This window comes from Scylla paramamosain, chromosome 16 (assembly GCF_035594125.1).
Source record: "Scylla paramamosain isolate STU-SP2022 chromosome 16, ASM3559412v1, whole genome shotgun sequence".
NCBI lineage: Eukaryota > Metazoa > Arthropoda > Malacostraca > Decapoda > Portunidae > Scylla > Scylla paramamosain.
In genome coordinates this window covers 12046285-12070214 of record NC_087166.1, presented here as the reverse complement: position 1 = coordinate 12070214, position 23930 = coordinate 12046285, and the positions used below count along the sequence as shown (strand labels likewise).

Sequence of the window (23930 nt, the reverse complement as noted above, 5' to 3'; positions counted from 1 at the left end):
TAAATTCCCATAGCTAAACACAGGAGATCGCAATGTTTTGAGTCTGCTGATCTCAAGCTCCGACCACAGACTCGATGATCTCTGGCCACTGGTTTCTCATGTTTTGATGTGAGCGGAGCGAGAGACCGTCTCCTGCATATTACGAGTATAACTCCATGCAACTACCCAAGTCGTGTAGTACCAGCGCAAGATCAAGACTGGAAGGCGCGAAGCACCTTGATGCGCCTTCGGACAAACAAACAATACGGAAGGTGGGCACGGCGTGATAAGACAGTACAACTGATGTTGTTTGAATCACATCCCTCATAATCTGAGCCTCTCAAACGAGTGTAAACATAAAAGCGTCAATCTCATCACTGAAGGGACAGTAAGTATTCCATGTAACATTGTCGCTCTTCACTAACCAGCCCAGCATCCCTGTAACACGGGCAACGAGACAATACTGTATTATTCATTTTTTTTATGTATCTATGTATGTAGTCAAGTATGTAAAAAAAAAAAAAAGCGAGAACTAGATCATGTAGAGAGTGAAGTCATGAGATGTCATGGCCATCTCATGAAGGGGTTCTGAGGGACAGGTGTCAAGTTCCCCAGATGTCAGATACAGCAAGAGACGCAGGTGATTGATTCATTGCTTGCTGCTGAATGAGTTATATGTTTAGTTTGAGATCTCTCATGTACACAGTTTTTTTAAGTACTGTGGATATCAAGCACACATTCTTGTAAAAAAAAAGTTATAGAGCATGTAAAATGAAAAAAAAAAGTCTTTAGCTAAATGTCGTGGTTCAATATTGGACATGGCATAATATAAATACCTCCTCAATAAAAACTTTTCCAGGAAGCTTGTGAGCGATGGCTTCCCTCTTCAAGAACAAAAAGAGCCACAAGGAAGAGCATCAGTTTCCTGAAACACTTTCTGGCTTTGGATATGAATTTAATAAAGGTAAGGGGAGAAAAAGGAGTAATGCATTTTTGTGTAACACATTGCAGATACTTCTGACAAATTAGAGGTTATAGTTAATTTATGAAATAAACAGGTAAAGATATTACCATATTTGTTGGTGGATTAGACACATTTTAACATAAGATGCACCCTTATTTCATAAAGAGGTTTTGAGAAAAAAAAAAAGAGTAAATCTTAATGACTCCAGTTCCTTCCATTTTTCTGGCCATTCTCCCTCAACAGTCTTGAATGGCCTGGTTGAAAATTTGGATTTTTGGAGAAGGAAACAAAAATCAAGTCATATGGTTCTCTGAATCTGTCAGTTTCCCAAAAACTTAAATGCATTTAGGGAAATCTCCAGACATATAAAAAATCCCTAAACATGTGTAAAGCATTGCTAAAGTAACATTGTTAACTCACACCCATCACCTGGCTGTGCCCTCTTGGACTACCTGTTAGGTTACTTAACACACCCTACATCATAACCTAGTCTGAGAAAACAGAAATACTTGTATTTATTTGTGACATTTTACAGAAAAATAAACAACAGTGTTCTTCAAAACCTTATTGAATATGTCATGATAATAATCCTTGGGTATGATAAAGTAAAAATATTTTTGTTACTCACCCACCACCTACACCACTGCCCACAGTTGCCCAGCCACTAGTAACGCTCTTACTCAGACTGGCAGTAACTCGCACAGAGTCAGTAGTAGTTGGGACAGCACTCACTCATTTACCAAGAGCCATGATGCAGATGGAAGCAACTCACAGGGTTCAGCATAGTAGTGAAGTGTGAGGCAAGAAGGACATTCAAAAACATGCAAATGATTTATATTATGTCATCAGAGAACAAGGCACAGTTATCGCATGACTCACAGGCATGACTCAAATTTTTGGTGACAGGCACCGCTCTCCACACCATAGGCAGAGCCACCAGCATGACACACACCATTCCCACAGTTATAGAGCACAGAGTCACTTGGCCATCCACACAGAATGCACAAAGCTAGATGTGGGCACAAGTCTCAGCACAGCCACCCATGAGAACAAGGCACAGTGCATCACAAGGCATCAGCACACACATGATGCATGGCCAAGGATGCACATACACATGAATGGGTGAGGAGGGCATGACACGACTTGCAATGCAACGTGTAAACTACGTAGAACTCAACACAGCAGAAGACTAGCTTTCAGCTTCCTGTAAGGCTTTTTAATACTTCAAATCATCTTTGTTTGGTTGCTTGCAGGCACAGTGGCCAGTAAGTTATGTCTATCTTTAGGACGTCTGAGCCCCACCCCTCAACCTCATTTCCTATGATAACACTCCTCAGCACTCAAACTACACACACACACACACACACACACACACACACACACACACACACACACACACACACACACACACACACACACACACACACACACACACACACACACACACACACACACACACACACACACACACACACACACACACACACACACACACACACACACACACACACACACACACAGCTACTATTCCTCTGCCGCTGTAACATTTATGTATAGTTCAGGGCAGTCATTTTTAAGATTTTCTGAGAATGGTAACCATCCTGATGAAAGATAGAAAATTACATGGTATTGGAGCATTTTATTTTTTCTTGCTGCATTTTTCTATGAAACCTTGTTTGATTTATTATTTTGTTATATATATATATATATATATATATATATATATATATATATATATATATATATATATATATATATATATATATATATATATATATATATATATATATATATATATATATATATAGTGTGTAGTAAAAGTCCAGGACAGCTAGTGAATGTTGGCAATTACTGGACTGTGTCAGGGAAATGTCTGGTAGTGGATAGTGCTGCCAGACTTGTGATTATTGGACAGATGTTCTTTCTGATTTGTCGGGAATTCAAGAGTCGTGTATTTGTCTTTCTTACTTCTTCTTACTTTTGACATTCTTACTTTGACCTTTTATCCTTGTTTTTACTGTGAGATGATTCTGTTTGATAGGCATTATACATCTTTATCTGAGTACTTTAATTACAACATACAGACTTGTCTGAAATATTGATACATTTTTTGTTATTTTACAGATGGCAAGCTTCAAAACTCAAAAACAGGAGAAGGATTTCAGTTTGTTGTTAAGGAAGGGGACCAAGCCTATAACCAGAGGCATTATGAAGCATTAGGAGAGGTGAGAGAGAGAGAGAGAGAGAGAGAGAGAGAGAGAGAGAGAGAGAGAGAGAGAGAGAGAGAGAGAGAGAGAGAGAGAGAGCAAAATTAAATAGATATTTAGACTCTAGGACAGGGGTCGGCAACCTATGGCACGCGTGCCAGACTTGGCACGCAGAGTGCTTGCCTATGGCACGCCACGTGATATGGAGCAAAAAAAAAAAAGTAAAGCAACGAAATAATGAGAGAGAGAGAGAGAGAGAGAGAGAGAGAGAGAGAGAGAGAGAGAGAGAGAGAGAGAGAGAGAGAGAGAGAGAGAGAGAGAGAGAGAGAGAGAGAGAGAGAGAGAGAGAGAGAGAATGTGTATTGTACATCCTTACAATTATGATTTAAATTTTCGTATGATTCTAAATCATTCTTTCTTTTGATATATTAAAATGATTAAATTAAAACGAAAATGTTTTGTACCCGCGATGAGGTGTACGTGAGCACAGCGAGATGTAGACGAGTATGAGACACGTTGGCCCCCGCCGCTGGTGACGCATCAGTCAAGCAGCGCTGCTATTTCAGTGACTATTTAGCTGCCCTGAGTGACGCTCTTGCTAGTTACTCTCACCATGGCTACTGCGAAAAAAGTCAAACTTGATGTCCGATCATTTCAGTCATCATGGACAAATGACTTTGGATTTATTCAACAGAATGATCGTGCTGTGTGTGCTCTCTGCTGCGAAAATGTCGTGTGCCGCACATCTAGTGTTAAAAGACACTTTGAAACAAAACACGAGAAGACTTTCAAGGACAGTGCAGACAAGACTGAAGCGATTAAGAAAGCAGTGTCCCGCTATGAGAAACAAAGTAATGTGTTTAAGAATCTGAGTGCTAGCAAAATCAATGCAACTGAGGCCAGTTACAAACTAGCTCTGTGTACTGCCAAGCATGGAAAGCCTTTTACTGATGGAGATTTCATAAAAGCAGCTTTCCTAGAGTGCTCTGAGGTGCTTTTTGATGGCATATCAAACAAACACATGATCATCTCAAGGATAAAAGATATTCCTGCCTCAGCTAGGACCGTGGAGAGACGTATTTCTGAAATGGCTGCTAATGTAGGTGAGCAACAAACTGTTGCTTTAACAACTACACCTGTGTTCAGTGTGGCCCTGGATGAAAGCGTGGATATAAATGACATTCCCCGCCTGGCTGTTTTTGCCAGGTACAGTGACACAGAGATACACGAGGAGCTGTGCTGTCTTCAACCTATGTATGGCACTACCAAGGGGGAGGACATACTGAAGACATTCACTGACCATTTTGAGGAGAGAGGGGTTGACATAAGAAAGATTTTTGCAGTTACAACAGATGGTGCCCCTGCTATGGTAGGAAAAAACAAGGGTTTTACCAAGCTTGTTGAGGATAAAATTGGACACCCCATTTTGAAATTGCACTGCATAATTCATCAAGAAAATTTATGTGCCAAAATCTCGAACTCTGATCTCAACAAGGTGATGGCTACTGTAACAAAAGTAGTGAATTTTGTTGTTGCACACTCTTCTCTTACGCACAGGCAGTTTCAAGCTTTCCTTGAAGAGGTGGACAGTGCTTACAAAGATATACCCTTGCACAGCAGTGTTAGGTGGCTAAGCTGTGGGAAGGTATTGGAGAGATTTGTGGAATGCTTTGATGAAGTCAAGCTTTTCTTAACAGAAAAAGGCCAAGGCTACCCTGAGCTGGAGGACAGAGACTGGATTGTGAAACTTATGTTTCTCTCAGACATCACCAAACATCTAAATGACCTCAGTCTTCTCTTGCAAGGTGCAGGAAAAACAGTGATGGACTTGTATGATACTTGGAAGGCATTTGTTGCAAAGCTTGCAGTTTACTCATCAGATATTAAAAATGGTTCTTTCCGTTACTTCAAAAACTTGAAAAACTTATCTGCAACTCATCCTATCAACACTACTGATCTTCAGGTGTACATGCAAGAATTGAAATCTGAGTTCTCAATCAGATTTAAAGATTTCCAAAACATCGGCCCAGTGTTTTCCTTTTTAATCAGACCAGACACGTTTAGATACAGTGAGTTGGACGCATCTCTTTTTGAGTGGATGGAAACTGAGGAGTTGCAAATGCAGTTAATTGACTTTCAGGCATCATCATTGTGGTCAGCTAAATTTAAGGATCTTCGAGAAATATTGGAAACTAGTACGACTGATCATGCAGCCTCCATATTAAGTTCCTGGACATCACTGCCTGATAAATTCAGTTGCATGAAGAAAGTAGCTTTTGCATTGCTATCAGCATTTGGATCTACATATCAGTGCGAGCAGATATTTTCACACATGAAGCACATCCTCAATCCCCATCGCAGCAACCTTACAACGGATCATTCTGAGGGTTGTGTAAAGCTCAAGGTGTCCAGATATTCACCTGAAATTTCAACTTTGGCCAAAGGGAAGCAAGGGCAAGGATCGCATTAATAATGTGAGTACAATTTTAAAATAAAGAAGTATATTTTTAGTTACTAAGAATAATAAATGCTACAAAAAATGTCACATTTATGTTATGTATATGGAGAAAAATACATTTTACTTTAATTACAATGGTCACTACATACTCAGTCATAGTGTATAATTATGATTTTCATTTTCGTAGGCTACATATAGGGCTGAAAAAATAACATTTGGCACGCAAGGTAGTAAAAAAGTGGCATGAATTATAAACTGGCACACTATGTTCAAAAGGTTGCCGACCCCTGCTCTAGGATATAAACTAGGGTGTTTCCTTAGTCTGGGATTTTTGCAAAGCCACTTCTGATCTTTTTGATAATAGAACTGATCATATTTTTAAGCATTTGAAAGTAGATAGTGATTTTTGGGTATTTTAGGAGATGTGACAATTTTTTTCTTTTCCCTCCCTGAAAAACAACAAACAAAAAAGTAAATAAACAAAATATATAAATAAAAATAGGAGAATGGTTATTGACTTGATCCTTCAAATATTTTGGTGGAGAGGAGATTCAAGGGCAGCGAAGATGCAGTTATTTAACCATTGCAGACAGAAATGGCCTGAAATATAGTACGTTTTCCTTAAATTTACCCCACATTGCAGGTGGTGACAGATGAGATATACAAGCTGCTGGAATCAGAGTGCAATCTGAAGAGAGCTCCTGTGCCTTATGATGCAACAGAGGACGATGATAGCACCTTTGTATTTCACTCAGACGATGCACTGAGCAACCCCGACAAGCTGCTGGTGCTGATCCATGGCAGTGGTGTTGTGAGGGCTGGCCAGTGGAGTCGTAGGTGGGTATTGACAACAGTGGTAGCCTGTTTTGGTGGTAGTCATTGTTATATGGAAGTAATTATGGTGATGATAGTTCTGTTCTTTGATGATGCTTCCTCTAATAAGTTTTAAAATTGATTTATTTTTTATTTATTTGTTTGTTTATTTTTTATGGGTAGTTTTGAGTTGGTCTAGCACAAAAATAGAAAATGATAAATATGTTAATGCAGGGATTTGTATCTTGGGTCAGTTTTCCTGAAGCCATGTGGGTTAACTCCTCTGCCATACAGCATTTGGCAGTGTTATGAGTTATGGTCTTGTGCAGTTGACAAGTCAAAGAAACTAGTGTGTCATGCTCCATAGACTGCTATTAATCCATAGGTGCTTCATGTTACATAATGTCAAATTTTCTTTTACATCATTCACTTTTCACATAGTTTGCCACCTCAATGCTTTGTATACTTCAACATGGTATGGACATGCTTATATTTGTGTGTACTTACATGAATTGTTTTTTGCATAGGCTTATTCTTGTTACATATCTTTTACTTAATATTAATTTATGGTGTATTGCTCATGCAGTTATTTAGCACATTACATGCAGAAACCTATCATTGATCTTATTATATTTCTTATTATGATAAATTTTATTGCAGTGCTAAATAGTAACTTAGAAGGGAGGATGAATTCTACTTCCTTTTGATATTACAAATGTTAGGCATTCAAGTTACATTTTTTAGTGATCTTCTCAATATATTGTGGGTAATTGATCATCTGCAGGCTGATCATCAATGACTCCCTGAAGTCTGGGTCACAAATTCCATTCATCCAGGAGGCTCAGAAGGAAGGCTACGGCATCCTGGTCACCAACACTAATGATAACTACCGGAACAACAGAGGCAAGATTAAGGTATGTCTGAGATTTCTCATTTTGACTTTCATTGTGAAGGTTGTGGAAGGAGTGAGAAGTCTGTTATGTGTAGTTGCTACCAAGCTAGCACTGCAAATATGTTGTTTAAATTGCATTACGTTTCTGATTTCGTGTTCCTTAAGAAATCATTACCAAGGCACAAGTGTTTATCAGGTACTCTCTGCTCATTTACTCTATCCACACCTTACTTCATATATATATATATATATATATATATATATATATATATATATATATAGAGAGAGAGAGAGAGAGAGAGAGAGAGAGAGAGAGAGAGAGAGAGAGAGAGAGAGAGAGAGAGAGAGAGAGAGAGAGAGAGAGAGAGAGAGAGAGAGAGAGAGAATACTGTAATCTTTAGGTGCCTATTGACACATGTATATTCTTTACAGAGCAGTGAGAACCCAGAGTCTCATGCATTACATGTGTGGAAGCATTACATTCATGGTGCCAAGGCAAAGCACATTGCCATCATTGCACACAGCTATGGTGGGTGTGTGGTGACCTCACTGGTGAGTCAGAGGCAAGGTCGGTGAAAGCGTCTCTGACTTCAACTCTATTCTCTTATAAATTCCTATGATACACTGCAATCTGGTGGTCCATGAAGTTTCAGCACACTACAGATAAATGAGCCACATAATTGTGCAGCTTATATTCCTATTATTTATTTTATTTGTTTATAATGTAATTATTCTCAGATTCAGTTTAGCAATACCCTTAGGGAACAAAAGACTAGTGGATGCTCTCTTACAGTTCACACGAGTCCAAGAAGAGTTCACCAGGAGAGTGTTTGCTGTGGCCATGACTGACTCAGTCCACTACATGTCTGACACCAGCCCCTTCAAGGATCTGGTGAAGGTAAATATTGAGCTTTTCATTGACTTTTGACCTAAGTGAATTATGTCTGCTTGTACTTATGACCACTTTGGATTGTCACTATTCATACAGCAGGCAGCATAAAATTGTATGCTTGAAAAAAAAAAAAAGATTAATAACATATATATTGTCAACTTTTGAATTAAGACCATTCATACTTGCAACCACTTTTAGTTGTGTCATTATTCTTACAATAGGCAGTATAAAATTGTGTTCTCGAAAGATTATAATTATAGCATTTGTGTTGTGAACTTCTTAAATAAGGATCTGTATTGGCTTTGTGCCTTCCTGCATAGTGAAGATAATTAAATGAGAAGATTAGATAAATTTATAGATGAGGATGATAGTGGAAATAGGGCAATATGTTTCATGCTGGGATTGCCTTATGTAGTGCTGGTGACTTCTTGCAACTTCCCGTATTTTTGTACATTTTCGTGTTTTTTTATGAATACATGTGGTGTGGTGGGCCATGAGACTTGCCCTTTCCACCAGGGGTCAGTAGAGTTGAGAGTGTGAATGATGTGTGTGTGTGTGTGTGTGTGTGTGTGTGTGTGTGTGTGTGTGTGTGTGTGTGTGTGTGTGTGTGTGAATATGTAGTGCCTTGTCTGGGCCACCCCATGTGGGATTGCCAGCCTGATATATAGATAGATGTATATATGGAGTGTGATATCAAAAAGAGGGAAGTAGAACTTAATTTATAATGGGAAGCACTTGGAATTATAAGAACTAGGAGAGGAGGATGAGAGACACTTGCTAAAGAAACTGACATCTTTCCCACCTTCCCTCACCAGGTGTCCCGGAACTGGGTGTGCAGCCAGGAGCCTCTAGACACACCTGTTAAGACACACTCAGGTGACATCACTCGGGTGTCAGCAGGTAAGGGAGTTGTTTGTTGGTATTATGTGCTTTCATATGTGTAGATGCACTGACAGGTCTTCCCCAGCTATTAGGTGATCTGTTTTACTGATCACGTCCCTCATTGTAGGGTCAAGGAAAGGTAGTTCTTTCTGACATTTATTGAGGAGGTATTGTGACCATAAGAACTGTGTACAAGTTCTTGGTCTCAGTTTCTCATAAAATAACACATACATTGGTATAAAATACTCTCAGCATATCACAGTACTTAAAGGACAACATATTACAGTCAGCTTGACACTGACATTCACTTTCTACTACAAAAATGATATATTTACTTCTGTCCACTTGCCTGTCCATGTTTGTGTGACTGCCTCCACTAATTGAGTGACGCTTATAAGTTATGAGTGAGGGGAATTGCACCCTGTTAACAAGTGAGCATTGACTTGAGGCTTTACATAGAGTTTAATGCTAAAGTCTGTATGTCACATTTGTTTTCATGCAAATAATAAGCTATTAAAGTATTTAAGTTTTGATTATAAAGGAGTAATGATATGAGGCACGTACACAGTAAAAGTATGTATTATTTTTTGTCAATGAGCCAGTAGTGTTCATTTTATTAATCAGAGCCTGAAAGAATTAAGGAAGTACATAAGACTTTCATGTGAATGAACTTTTCTGATTCACATGTTAGATATGATACTCAGATGTGTGGGCTTTTTATTTAACTATTTATTCATTAATTGATCTAATTTATCTGTCTACCTAATAATCACAAGATGGCACTGGTTTACAATTTTCAGTTTCTTCATGGCTGATATCAGTGAATGGATATTGTAATTTTGTCATTCTCTGACTTTTTCATATCCATGTAAGATTTATGTACAAGAAGTTATTATTTCTATAGTAAAGGACAGTACAGGAGAATATTCACTGCAGTACCAAAAAAAATTCTCATGGTTTAAGAGACTCTCTCTCCTCTCTCTCTCTCTCTCTCTCCTCTCTCTCTCTCCTCTCTCTCTCTCTCTCTCCTCTCCTCTCTCTCTCTCTCTCTCTCCTCTCTCTCTCTCTCTCTCTCTCTCCTCTCTCTCTCTCTCTCCTCCTCTCTCTCTCCTCTCTCTCTCTCTCTCTCTCTCATTAACAAGAACAACTGTTTTATCTGTCTTTATAAGAAAAATCATATTATAGTCATTGTATTTGCTTAGATTCAGGACTGACACTCTTTGCTTGCATAAAAAAAAGAAAAAAAAAGACCAGCCATGGTCCCTTGCTAGCACAAGAGTGAATAAATGTAGCCTTTAACATTGATGAAATTATGAAATAGTTTACAATCTCCCCACCTCCCTTGACCGTGTTGAGTTTACAGTCACATGGTATTGGGGCAGATGGTACTCAGCTCTCAGGTCATACAGGCCTCAGGTCAGATGACCCCTCCAAGACAGATTGGCCTGATTGCAAATAGGCCTCTGGGATGTTTGGTGCTCAAGACACTTGGTACCAAACCAATTTGTCCCCAAAATGTCTCTAGACTCAGACATCTGCTTTGTGAAGGCAGCATGTGGATCCACACATACTAAAATAATGTTCACCAAACAGTCCACTACTTACTCAGTGACATCCACCCATCCACTCAACCACTCAACTCTGCCCACCCACTCACATCCACCCACCCACAGCCATAATACCATCATTCTGACCACCAAACTCACACTCACCCACCCACTCACCTCCATTTGCTTACCCATCCAGCCACTCACTCAACCACATCCACCCATCCACCCACTGCACAATACCTACAGGCTCACCCACCCATCCATCTTCTCATCTCTTTTTTTTCTTTTATGCAAGAGGGTCACTGGCTAAGTGCATCAAAATTATGAGGGAAAAAAGGCCAACTTAAGTGCCATAGTTCTCAAAAGACTGCCAAATAGAAAAGCTAGATGATGGAGGATAAGTGTCTTGAAACCTCCCTCTTGAAGGAATTCAAATCAAAGGAAGGAGGAAATACAGAATCAGACAGGGAGCTCCAGAGTTTACCAGAGAAAGGGATGAATGATATGGAATACTGGTTAACTCTTGCATTAGAGAGGTGGTCAGTATAAGGGTGAGAGAGAGAGGAATGTCTTGTGCAGTGAGGCCATGGGAGGAAGGGAGGCATGCAGTTAGCAAGATCAGAAGAGCAGTTAGCATGAAAGTAGCAGTAGAAAATAGCAAGAGATGCAACAATTCAGCAATGAGAAAGGCTGAAGACAGTCAGTTAGAGGAGTTAATAAGACTTCTACCCACTAACCCACACTCACCCATCCATCATCCCACCCACACCCACCAAACTATCAACCCATCCACCCACCATCCACTACACATTGACTTACCCATCCACAACCACAACCACCCATTAATCCATCCACCCATCTTTCCACTGTCCACTGACCTTCCACCAACCTACTTCCTCATTCATACTCATCCACCCAACCACTTCTCCATCCATCCACCCATCGACTCACCTACAGCAAACCCACCATATACAGATCATTCACGCACCCTATCATCCACACCCTCCACTCATCCAGCTACTCAGCAATCCACTGACTTATCCATCTATCCACTCATCCAAAATTGCATCTACACACCAATTCACCCACCCACCCATCTAACTCCACCCTCACCCATCCACCCATCTGGTAAGTGGGTGAATGAATGGGTGGGACAAGTGGATGGATTGATATGAGTAAGTGGTTGGATGGATAGGTGGGTAAATGGATTGATGGTTGTTGAGTGGATAGGTGGATGAGTGGATAGATCAGTGTGAGTCAGTAGTTGGATGGTTAGGTGGGTAAATGGAATGAGGGTTGCTGAGTGGATAAGTGGACGAGTGGATGGATCAATGTGTCAGTAGTTGGATAGATAGGTGGGTAAATGGAATGAGGGTTGTTGAGTGGATAGGTGGATGTGGTTGAGTAAGTAAAATGCTTTGCTTGATGAATATATATTAGCGTGTGTGGATCCGCCTCAGTATCAAGTGACTATTAGCTCCTCCATATTCTGAAACACATCATGCTGCACCCCGACTCCTTTCAAAAGGTTCTAGTTGAATTTAGACGGGTTTCATACGGCGTCTATGTGGTTCTAGCGACATATTAACATGATTTCTGCGTTATCAACATGAGAGACAGTCTTGAGAACTCGGATAATGACCTCTGTGGCCTTTGAAAATAGTCGTTGGGAGAGAGCAGACCGTTTCAGAATACGGGCCCCTGTGCCCGCCGTGTGAATGTTGTTTGACTCCGGGCAGCTCACCCCGAGGTAACCTTATCAAGGCGCTAAGGATCTCGCAGGGGGGAAGGTAGATTTCTGCAAACTCAGGCGCCCTTCATTAAGCGAGACAGATGATGTGTGTAGCCGACTGGGAGCAAGAGGGAGGGAGGGAGGGAGGGAGGGAGGAAGGAAGGAGGTGGTGGCTGTGAGGGTTAATGGAAGGGGAAATAGGGAACAGGGAAAGTTTAGGCTGCTGGGAGTTTTACGTTGGAACAGAATATGAGGGGAGGGAGACAGTGAGAAGGAAAAGTGAGGTGTGCTTCATTGAATTTCTTGTTTGTTTTTGTTTTGCTTTTAATGTAGTAGCGTCAGTTTAATGGGGTGTTATTTTAATGGTAATGTTGTGGTAAGGTATATCGATCTTGTATTCATATTTTTATTTCGTTTTATTTATTAATTTTCTTAAATTGATTTTACCTGATTGATGCCACACTCGATCTTAGACCTGTTTGGATTCGATTCCTGTCCTGTCCGTGATGCGGCCTTCGTCTTGTCAGATCAATAATAATAATAATAATAATAAATGTTCTGATTATACATAGGAACGATGCAGCACAACGTCAAGCTTGTATATATAATCAAGGTGATGGGAAGTACAGTACACCAGTAGATCGCAGTTTTTATGGATAGTCTCGTAGGAGGAACTCAGCAAGGCGTGAATAACGATAATAATTGCGAAATGCGTCTTGGAATCTCACGCTACACCTCATTGCCTACACCAACTTAGTACCCACTGCCTCTAAATACTCTAATATTGCTCCTTACTGCACTATGAACATTTAAAAACAGCAGAGACGAAATTTAAAACCTCAGGGACGCTACACATCTCGAGTCATCAGTAGAGGCGGGAGGGGGAGGGAGTGGAATGAAGGAGGGCTGGGCAGTGCAAAGGGGCGATTAAGTCTGGTTATAAATTGGATCTGGTAGGGGTGGTGGTGGTGGTGGTGGTGTAAAAGGCAGTGACGTCCAGCCAGGAGTGAGGGAAGGAAAAATGGCAGTTGTGGCGGCCGGCTTTGTGGCAGATGACAATAGTTAATGGCTGGTAAGTGCCGGCAAATGGTGGAGACTCGTGACAGGAGTTAAGGAAGTCTCTCTCTCTCTCTCTCTCTCTCTCTCTCTCTCTCTCTCTCTCTCTCTCTCTCTCTCTCTCTCTCTCTCTCTCTCTCTCTCTCTCTCTCCACCCTTTTTCAACGCCGCAAAAGTGTTGGTGGTGGTAAGGATTCGATAATTCTTTCTCTTCTCGCAAACATTTCGTCCTCTCATCTGAGCTACTTTTCTTAGACTCCAGTAAAATATATTAGTACTTTCAAGTGTCTTCATGGTTCTAATGGTAGTTTAACAAGGTACGAGTATCTATATTGTCTATAGATAAGAAAACAACAATCATCCCCGTATTGTTTGAGAAAATAGGCATTAAAGGCATTGAAGGCATTAAAGAAAACTAGGATTTTGTATTGGCTTGGTCTAGTGAAGGTAGCTTAGTGGCGTTTTCAAGGCTGTGTTCATGGTTCCATACTAGTTTCTATAGGGAAAACAACAATAATCTCTGTATCCTTTGAAAAACTAGACCATGAGAGAACAAACCGTTTAATCGAGGGTAATCATATTGGTCTGGTGAAAGTCAGTGGCGCTTTTTGTAGTGTCTTATTGTTATAGTGATAGTTTAGCAGGGGTTCAGTACCTCAATAGAAACAAAACACCAAACTATGAAAACAGTATACCTTGAGAGACCAAAAGCATTCAAGAACACGAGTCTGATACATAACATTGGCTGGTTTTGGTTTAGTGAAAGTCATTGGTATTTCAAGGCTGTTGTCATGGTTCTATCCTGATTTTTATAGGGAAAATTACAACAACCATCTCTGTAACTAAAAAAAAAAAAAAAGAAAAAAGTAAAATAGCCATTGAGAGACGAAAGCATTTAAGAGCACGAGGCTGATAACATTGCGTGGTGTCTGGTGAGGGACTGGATCAGGGGACGCCCAAGTGGTGAGGTGAGGGACGGGACACAAGGGTGAGGGAGGCAGGAAATATGGGCGTCGCTATCCTAAATGTCAACAGCTCCTAAGGGCCATCAAAGGGTGACAGACTGCTCACCCTAGCACTCTCAGCCTCGCAAGCTCATCTCCCCCTTCTCCCCCTCCACCCCCACTCATTCATTTCCCCTCTAATTTTCACTATCCTGTTCATCCTTATTATTTTTTTTCTCATTCTTTTTCACTTCTCTCGTTCTCTCGTATTTTTTCACTTCCTCTATCTTACTTTTATTAATTGCCTCTCACATTTTTGCTCCCACATTCACTTCTTCGTCTTCATTATCTTTTTTTCCTCATCCTCTCTTTTTCCACTTGTTCTTCCTCATTTTTTGTTCACTTTTCTCTCTCCTTCCCTCATTCGTACGCCATTCTTTCCCACTCATTCCTCTCCCTAGCTCTCTCATTTTCATTCCCTTACTCCCCCTCCCCCTTCCCTCCTATTTCTCCCCGTCACTCTGCCACTTTCTCTCTCCTTACTTCTCACAACTTCTCAACCGTCACTCTTCTTATGAACGTGTTTCCTCGCTAACTCCCCCTCCCTACTCTCTCTCTCTCTCTCTCTCTCTCTCTCTCTCTCTCTCTCTCTCTCTCTCTCTCTCTCTCTCTCTCTCTCTCTCTCTCATACATGTCAATAAGCAGTCGTCAGCTGAAACCAAGAATTAAGAGAGAGAGAGAGAGAGAGAGAGAGAGAGAGAGAGAGAGAGAGAGAGAGAGAGAGAGAGAGTATTGTTTCGTGGTCTCGATCCTAAAATTGAGTGACCGCGCAGACGTATTTGTGTGTGTGTGTGTGTGTGTGTGTGTGTGGGTTCTCGAGGAGGAGGAGAAGGAGGAGGAGGACAACAAAAGGTGGAGGACCCTCACGGTGGAGTCAAGGGCGCAGGAAATCCACGCTTATTGCCGTAATCTGGACTAATGCACCCTTTGTTCCGGCCCCGACTCGGCCACTCCCCGCCCATCTGCGCTCCAGTCTCCACCACCCACGGGAAAATTACGCCTCTTGCTACGTATTTCGAGTCCTCACTGGAGAAACCTATTTGTGGATACCCGCTTGTCTCTATCCCTCCACCTTTCCCTTCTCTTTCTTCCTTCCTTCCTTTTCTGGTCATCACGATTTTTTAAATTTTTTGTTGATTATTTATTTATTTATTTATTTTTTTTTGTTATCTATCGTTTCGTGTCAGATTAGCTGCGTTCTTTCTTATTTTTCCGTTTTTCTTTTTTCTTTTAATTTTGTTTAGTTAGGTGTCAGGAAGTATGTCTCTCTCTCTCTCTCTCTCTCTCTCTCTCTCTCTCTCTCTCTCTCTCTCTCTCTCTCTCTCTCTCTCTCTCTCTCTCTCTCTCTCTCTCTCTCTCTCTCTCTCGTGTGTTAGGGAGGAAAACTTATGCCAACAAAAATTCGTTCCGTTAAGTTTCCCCTGCAGTTTACTCACTTCCATCTCCTTTCTTGTTTCCTCCAACCCCCTCTTTCCTTCCTTCTCTCCCTCCTCTCCTTCTCTCCCTCTCTCTCTCCCTTGTTTCTCCCGTGAGTTTTGCATTCTGCTTCCTCCTGTTTATTTATTAATGTTTTATTTTTTTATTTCTCTCTCTCTCTCTCTCTCTCTCTCTCTCTCTCTCTCTCTCTCTCTCTCTCTCTCTCTCTCTCTCTCTCTCTCTCTCTCTCAGTCCTTTCTCTTTATTTTTGCTTCGTCTTGTTTTCTCTTCATCTCATCTCTTTTTCTCCTTCATCTCAGTCTTTCCTCTTTATTTTTGCCACATCTCTTCCCATCCTCTCTCTCTCTCTCTCTCTCTCTCTCTCTCTCTCTCTCTCTCTCTCTCTCTCTCTCTCTCTCTCTCTCTCTCTCTCTCTCTTCATTTCTGTATTCTTTTGTCGTAATTTCTTCTCCCTTTTTCTTTATTTCCCAGTTCTGTCTTCATTTTTCACCTTTTCTTCTCCCATATCTCTCTCTATCCACCCTCTTCATCTCTACCTCGTCTTCTTTATCCCATTTCATTTCTTCCTCTCCTGATCCCTTGTCCCTCACTTCTCCCTCTTCATCTCCACGTCTTCTTCTCCACCTCTTCTCTCCCCCACCTCCTCCTCCCCCTCCTCCTCCTCTCCTACTCCTCTCCCTGCTGCAGATGATAATGGGCAAAGCAGTAGAAGATGATTTGTAATTATTCTCCCAACGACTTCTAAACTCTCCTTAGTCAAAAGACTCGCCGTGGAAAAGATGGAGCTGCGAAGGGAGGGGAGGAAGATGACGAGGGGCGATGAGAGAGAGGGTGTGAGGAGGAGGTGGTAAGAGTTAAGGGGGGTTGAAATGATGTGTTGTTTTGGGTGAATAGAAGGAGTAACTGGAGGAATGGTATTGGTGTATATTATTATTATTATTATTATTATTATTATTATTATTATTATTATTATTATTATTATTGTTGTTGTTGTTGTTGTTGTTATTGTTGTTGTCGTTGTTGTTTTCGGGGAACAAGAGGTATGTTGCTGTTTGTTTTTCTTTTGTATTTCTTTGTTTTCCTCCTCCTCCTCCTCCTCCTCCTCCTCCTCCTCCTCCTTGTAACATCACCCCTCCCAATCCCTACTCCCACCCCAACACCCCCACAAACACCCACCTGAACCCAGCACTCCCCCAGCCCCTTCCCTTTAGACCCCCAGCAAACAGACACCTTCCTATCCCACCCTCGCATCCCGACAGTGTATTAGAGAGCCTTGTGTTTACGTGTTGAGGCCCGCTAGGCACTGCAGCTCAACCCTATCTCAGCCTTAAACGAGGCGAGGAATAGTGCACAGGAAGGGAGGGAAGCAGGAAGGAAGCCGCCGCAGTTAGGGCCCGGCCAGCCACGACACTCGAACCGGAGATGGCGTCTGTACTTTTGTCCTGGTTCAGTTTTACGTTGGGATGTGAAGGGATGGTACCACGCTGGTCGCTTCGCCTCTCTAGTCTCTTCTCTCTTCCTCCTCCTCCTCCTCCTCCTCGTCCTCCTCCACGCTGTGCTGTCCTGTCTCTCTGCCCTGTAGGTAGTTAGAAGTAGTTACCAAACAGCCTTGCAAGGACCTAAAGGTGTGTTTCTGTTTGGCTTTCCTTTGTATTCTCCTCCTCCTCCTCCTCCTCCTCCTCCTCCTCCGTCTGTCTGTATGTTCTATCTTCTGAAACTTCTTTTTTTCTGATTTCTGTCTTTTCATCGTTCTCTCCCGCCTTTCTCTCTCTCTCTCTCTCTCTCTCTCTCTCTCTCTCTCTCTCTCTCTCTCTCTCTCTCTCTCTCTCTCTCTCTCTCTCTCTCTCTCTCTCTCCAAATAGCAGGAAATATTACGTGCCTCTGCGTGTATTGTGTTACTGCGTGCTCGCCTTTTCGGGAGCCACCAAGTGTTTTATGAATGCTTAATGGATGGGATTGCAGCGGTAATAAGATGCCGCCGCGCCGTGGACGTAGCGAGAGAGAGAGAGAGAGAGAGAGAGAGAGAGAGAGAGAGAGAGAGAGAGAGAGAGAGAGAGAGGGTTATTATTTGGGATCGTGTGTAAAATGTATAGATGATAAAATTTTAGTGGCTAATTGAAATATAGAGGATTTGATTGTGTATTTCATGTTATCTATAGACGATTGAAAAGTAATGTCTCAAAGTATAGACGACTGGGATCTATATGAAGGCAATTGGAATCGAAAGTATAAGAGATCAGAACTTTCAGAGAGAGAGAGAGAGAGAGAGAGAGAGAGAGAGAGAGAGAGAGAGAGAGAGAGAGAGAGAGAGAGATTTATACCGGTTGTATGTAAGGGGCTAATTCTGTGTTGGCTCCATTTATTGGTGGCTGGAAGTTGTAACCATTCCTCCTCCTCCTCCTCCTCCTCCTCCTCCTCCTCCTCCTCCTCCTCCTCCTGCGTCACTATCAGTTTGGCCAGGCGTGGTGCGGGCAGACACGACCGGTCACACTGTTAGGGATTAGCAGATTAGGGAAGGATTTACCCCCCTCCCCTTTCTCAACGCCTCAGTGCCTAATTACAGCCTCTCCTGCAGCTGATGCTCGTGCCGCCGCCTTACTTCTTGCTGCTTCCTTCTTGTGTCTCCTTCTTTGGGTGTTTGTGTCACCGATGCAATGGAGAGTTGTTTTGTTTATGTGTTTATTTATTTTTGTTATCAGCATGCTTTGAATGGAGAAGATTTTGTGTTTCTTCTTGTGTGTCTATTTTTTAAAAAGGGTGTTTGTGTCAGTGATGCAGTGGGAAGAGTTTTTTTTTTTATTCTTATTATTATGATTTGAATATACGTACTAGATTCTGGTGTGTGTGTGTGTGTGTGTGTGTGTGTGTGTGTGTGTGTGTGTGTGTGTGTGTGTGTGTGTGTGTGTTAGAGGGATTGTCACGTGTAGGCCTTGATGGTATCTTGCAGCTTCCCTTATTTTCTTATGTATGTATGTATGTATGTATGTATGTAGGAGGAAAATGCAGTAACATTGATATAGAAGCAGGAGGAAATTGAGGATGCAAGGAGGAACAGGATAAAAGAACCACGAGGAGGAGGAGGAGGAGGAAGAGGAGGAGAACGGAGGGAGAATAATAAGCTGAGACAACAGAGAAATGTTTGCTCAAGCGAGTGAGTGCTGTTCTCGGCCTCTTGAAGGAGTGACTCTGCTTGGGGAACTCACCCGCAGCGCCTCCTATGGGCAGGAAGATGGTTTTATAATGTGCTGGGGACGTGGAGTCAAAATAGACCCATTGTGGTGGTAATGGCTAGCGCTGGTGGTAGTGGTGGTGGTGGTAGTGGGGGGGTGTCTGGTGGTCAGAGAAGAAAAGGGTTACCCACACCCGTGACCTCTGTGTTGACTTATACCGAGGAGCTAGTTACCTTAGTGGGTTTTTTGCTCTCTCTCTCTCTCTCTCTCTCTCTCTCTCTCTCTCTCTCTCTCTCTCTCTCTCTCTCTCTCTCTCTCTCTCTTACCCTTGGTTTATATACAAAAACTCTTCAATCCTGTATTCTGTGGCTAGTTAAGTATACATTATTGACAGACCCTTATGCTTTTAAATATAACCTTTCATCTTGACTCTCTCTCTCTCTCTCTCTCTCTCTCTCTCTCTCTCTCTCTCTCTCTCTCTCTCTCTCTCTCTCTCTCTCTCTCTCTCTCTCTCTCTCTCTCTCTCTCTCTCTCTCTCTCTCTCTCTCTCTCTCTCTCTTCTATGGCTAGTCAAATGTAAATTACTAACACTTCCCCTTAAATCATGACCTCACATCTCCTATTCTTCAGGTGTGACAGTCCACGAGCAGACATCTTGGGCCAGCTTCACCAGCATCTTTAAGTTCCTGAGAGAGAGACTGAGTGCAGTAAAGGGTGATGTGGCAGTGACTTGCAGTGAAGGGGGAGGAGGAGAGGACACCTCAGAAGCCACAAATGAGAAGAGCTGTGGGAAGGGAGACAAAGGAGGAAGCTGTGTGACTGAGGAAGAGGAAAAGGAAGATGCTAAGAAAATGAGGAAGGATACTTAATGGAAGGTATTGATGGGTAATGGAAGATAGGTAAAGGTAGATAAGTGGAGGTGAACTTTTATAGATGCCTTGAAGAGGATGGGTAGAAGAAGAGGGGATGTTATTTTGCCTTAAATTAGATTACAGTTTGGCTTAATTTCGGCTGTGATTTATATTGTGAAGTAGATCCATTGTAACATAGACTGGTTTCTGGATTGTTACGTACTTAGTATGCACTACTGATTCGCTCTTACTTGGTGCATGTTTGGGTCACTCAATGTGTTTGTGGAGTGTAGATGGAAAGTTAGTGTTGTAGAATTCTGGGTTATGTTGTGCTTCTGTTTCTATACTCTTCCTTCTTCATATCTTCTTTCTATATTTCTTCCTTCTCTATTTCTTCTATCTTTCTTCCTTCTTCATTTCTTTCCTATTTTTCTTCCTTCTACTTTTCTTCCTTCCTCCTTCATTTAATCTTCCTATCATTTCTTTTTCCTCTTTCATAACCTCCTTTCTTCCTTCCTCCTTCACATCTCCCTTTTGCCTTTCTTGCTTCTTGTTGCATATTCTTCCTTCTTTCCTGCTTCATCTCATGGTGTTCCTTGGGTGACAACAGCTGCGTACTGAACACTTAAGTGATTGAGGTGTGGGTGGTATTAGAGGTTGAGTTGTAGTGATGCTGGTGGTGAAGATAACTTGTGCTTGAAAGACAGTGCAGTCATTACTTACATAGCAGCAATATGTTAATTATAATCTTAGGCATAGTGTTAATTTATGATAATGTGAAATTATTGATGGCTTTATGCTTCATCTTGGCTTATTTAGTGCTTCCAAGTTGTGGTCTTATTTTTGTTATTCATGTAAAATTCTAAGTCTAAGAAGTTTTATTATAAGTGTAGCTGCTAAGTAATGAGTATAACATGTGGCATTATTGAGTACTAATTAGTATTTGTAAGGTAAGCTAGTTATTTCTATTATGTTCAATATCAAGATTTTTACTCCAAAGATGAAGTACTTTAATTTCCCTTCAATTTATTTCAGAGTTGTGATTTGGTAAGGAAGTGTTGTTTGTCTTTATTAGTCAGCTCTTGTCTTCTTCATTGTTGGCTACTGTACTTTCATTCTTCCATCATTTACTTTACTCATAAATTTCATTACTTTATTAGTAGTTTCATTCACTTTGGTCTACATCATTGTTGGCTGCTTTCATTCTTCTATCATCTGCTTCCCTCATAACTTTTTTTTACTTTACTCTTCATTTCTTTGATTCAGTGTCTTAATTATCTATCTTCCTCTTCCTCATAACTTAATTACTTTATTTATTTATTTTTTTCATTGGCTTAGTGTCCTAATTATCTATCTTTCTCTTTCTCATAAACTTAATTACTTTATTCTTGGTTTCATTGACTCATTGTCCTAATTATCTATCTACCTTTCCCATAAACTCCATTACTTTATTCTTGGTTTCATTGGCTCATTGTCCTAATCTCACACACTCCTCCAGACATCTTTATGACCCATCTCAGTCTCTCCTCTGAACCATCTACCAAGGCAGCATCACCCACATACACCAGCACTGAGGGCCCACCAACAAGGCCACCCCACCTCTCACTGCTCCTCTCTCCACACCTGACCTTCTTCAACTCACTCTTCCAATATTTTAGGTTCAGTCTTCCCTTTCATCTTTGTTTCGCTCTCACATCCATCTTCCATTCCTCAGACGTACTCTCATCCTCTTCCCCTTTACTCTCACACATACTGGATTAACACACACTCACTGATTCACCCAACACAGTTCAAGAAAAATTTAATCTCTCTTTTCCTCTTTATTCACCTTGCCTCTTCCCAGGACCAATGGAAGTACACATGCTCCTCTCCACCTCCTCTTACAACAAGCGAGGAATGAAGAGAAATTTACTTAATTCTTGTGTTTCTTGGCAGACTACATGATTTGGTTGACCTGTCAGGCTGACTACACCACAACAGCACGAGTACAGTGTGGTGGGTACTGGTGGGTGCTGGAGTCATCGCATCCCTATTCCTAGTAGTGATAATGACAGTAGTAAGAACACTGATGATGATAATGGTAATAGCAATAATGACAATTTGTTCATACATAGGCAGTTTTACCCTTCATGTTGTGATATGGATCATGTCTGTTTTCTTAGAACACACACACACACACACACACCACACCACACCACACCACACCACACACACACCACACCACACCACACCACACCACACCACACCACACCACACCACACCACACACACACACACACACACACAGCAGGCTAGATCGCTGGCGGGTGCTGGCGGGTGCTGGCGTACTTCAACAAGTTTGCTGCTGCAGCTTCCACTTTCAACGTGGTGGTGCATGTGTACTGGTGGTGAGGTCCTGGTAATAGTGAGTGCGGGGGTGGGAGGCTCAGCACGCTACTGGGTCGACCTGAACACGGTACCAGATTACGGGGGCGAGGCTGGAAGGTGAAGGCAGCAGGTTAAGTGAGATGGAGTGGGGACAAGTGTGTGCTGCAGCTTAGAGAGGATATAAGAAAATAAAAGATACAAGAAGCCATCGGGCCTACACGTGGCAGCCCCTGATGTGGGTTAAGGAATGTGGACTATGAGTTAAGGTGTAGATTGCGAGGACAAGGCTGGGTAGGCCATGGGAGGGAGGTGCCCCGCCAGATTAAGGCGAGGCAGGCAGGCGGGGTGGTGAAGGTGTGAATTATGGACAGGCATCGTTGGCCTAGAACTTTAAATCAGGCCAACTGGTTCTGTCTCTCGAGAAGTCACTTGTGATCGGCGTAGACTTTATTAAGTATAGTATGAATCATTGTCAAAACTAGCGAATAATTTATTAAGAGTGCGGTTAAGGATGAGATCAGATAAAGTGGTTGTGGGATTCTGTGCCAAATACTGTTGCTGACGCGGGATTGGCGTGGGACAAAACAAGGCACCTGTACACTCTAACTCTCTAAGGAAGACAGGATTACAAGCTTTCCGTTTCTGTACCAAGATCACTGCTCTTAACTGACATCCAGTACCTTTACACCGCTACAGCGTGAAGGGAAACAAAGAGAGCAGTGAGGGATGGCATGGAGACTGGCGAGTCGTGAAGTGCAGGGATGAATGGGTTGGATCCGGGGCGTCGCTGTAGGGGAGGGAGGGCAGCGAGGGCAGTACACGCACTACATGGCTGCAGCAGGTCTGAGGCCGTGACCCGCGCGGGGTGAGGGGTGAGGGGTGAGAGGGCCGGCACACAACTTTCACCGCAACCAGGACGACGGTGGGAAGTCGATCACCGTGAGGTAGTGTGGGGGAGGTACAGATGGGGGAAACGACGGTGGGAGGGGTGGGGGGCGGCGATCACCTGGGAGGAGGGAGGGAGTCGTGAGACCACATTCTTGGTGCCCCTCACTGCGACCTCCGACCTCCGTGTGTGTGTGTGTGTGTGTGTGTAGCTGTGGTCCCTACGTCATGTTCTCTTATGGAAATACCAGTGTGTTCCTTCCTTTCCTCCACTCATACCTCCACCTCTACGCTTCACTATTCCACACTCCCATCCAGTCGTACCCCAGCCACCGCCACTTGACACCAATGAAGCTCTTTCCACATTGTACTCACCCGTGCTCCCCTTCTGTGTCCTCCTCAAGGTCCTGCACAAGTCGCGGCCTCACCTCTGCCACTTGAACGTTCCTGGCACACGACTGCTCTGCTGGCATTAGACTGACCTTTCTTTATCAGTTATTTAGTGTTCTTTTTACTGGGGCACTAATTTGTAAAGTTTAACGTTGTGTGTGTGTGTGTGTGTGTATGTGTGATCCTTTGTTGCCTCATCATTCTTTGTTATTGAGTCGACTTTCTATGTACTTTCCAGTTCCTTACTTGTTAAAAAAAGAAATAAAAGAAAAAACTCGGTCTTATTTTTCCTTCCACGTAATGTTGGCAGCTTGGTTCACTATATCGGTCTCCTCTCACAACAATTACATCAGACCAACTACTCTTATTTCGTCTTCAGTCTACATACTACACAACAGTTAC

The 23930-nt window shown here is 42.2% G+C and overlaps 1 protein-coding gene across 4 annotated transcripts; it reads left to right on the top strand.

Moving 5' to 3' along the window:
* Positions 1–68: 68 nt before the first annotated feature.
* LOC135108042 (cotranscriptional regulator ARB2A homolog) lies at positions 69–23807 on the top strand. Of its 4 annotated transcripts, none has more exons than XR_010272117.1 (11): positions 69–367; positions 839–943; positions 3068–3168; positions 6252–6445; positions 7206–7335; positions 7746–7865; positions 8107–8211; positions 9021–9105; positions 19667–19911; positions 21823–21882; positions 23543–23807. XR_010272117.1 is itself a non-coding variant. In XM_064018625.1 (9 exons), exons 2-9 carry the CDS (start codon positions 853–855, stop codon positions 19903–19905), a joined length of 1065 nt encoding a protein of 354 aa, XP_063874695.1. In that variant the 5' UTR covers positions 69–251; positions 839–852; the 3' UTR covers positions 19906–20886. The 4 variants fall into 4 exon arrangements, 2 of the variants coding, with proteins under 2 accessions (XP_063874695.1, XP_063874694.1); XR_010272118.1 differs by having other exon boundaries at positions 21823–21967; XM_064018625.1 differs by lacking the exons at positions 21823–21882; positions 23543–23807 and having other exon boundaries at positions 69–251; positions 19667–20886.
* The last annotated feature ends 123 nt before the right edge of the window (positions 23808–23930 follow it).

Excerpts from the sequence above, each read along its gene's own strand:
- LOC135108042 (XM_064018625.1), top strand. The coding sequence starts at position 853 with ATGGCTTCCCTCTTCAAGAACAAAAAGAGCCACAAGGAAGAGCATCAG. Across the intron at positions 6,446-7,205 it reads GCTGGCCAGTGGAGTCGTAG|GCTGATCATCAATGACTCCC; the intron begins GTGGGTATTGAC and ends GATCATCTGCAG. Across the intron at positions 7,336-7,745 it reads ACAACAGAGGCAAGATTAAG|AGCAGTGAGAACCCAGAGTC; the intron begins GTATGTCTGAGA and ends TATTCTTTACAG.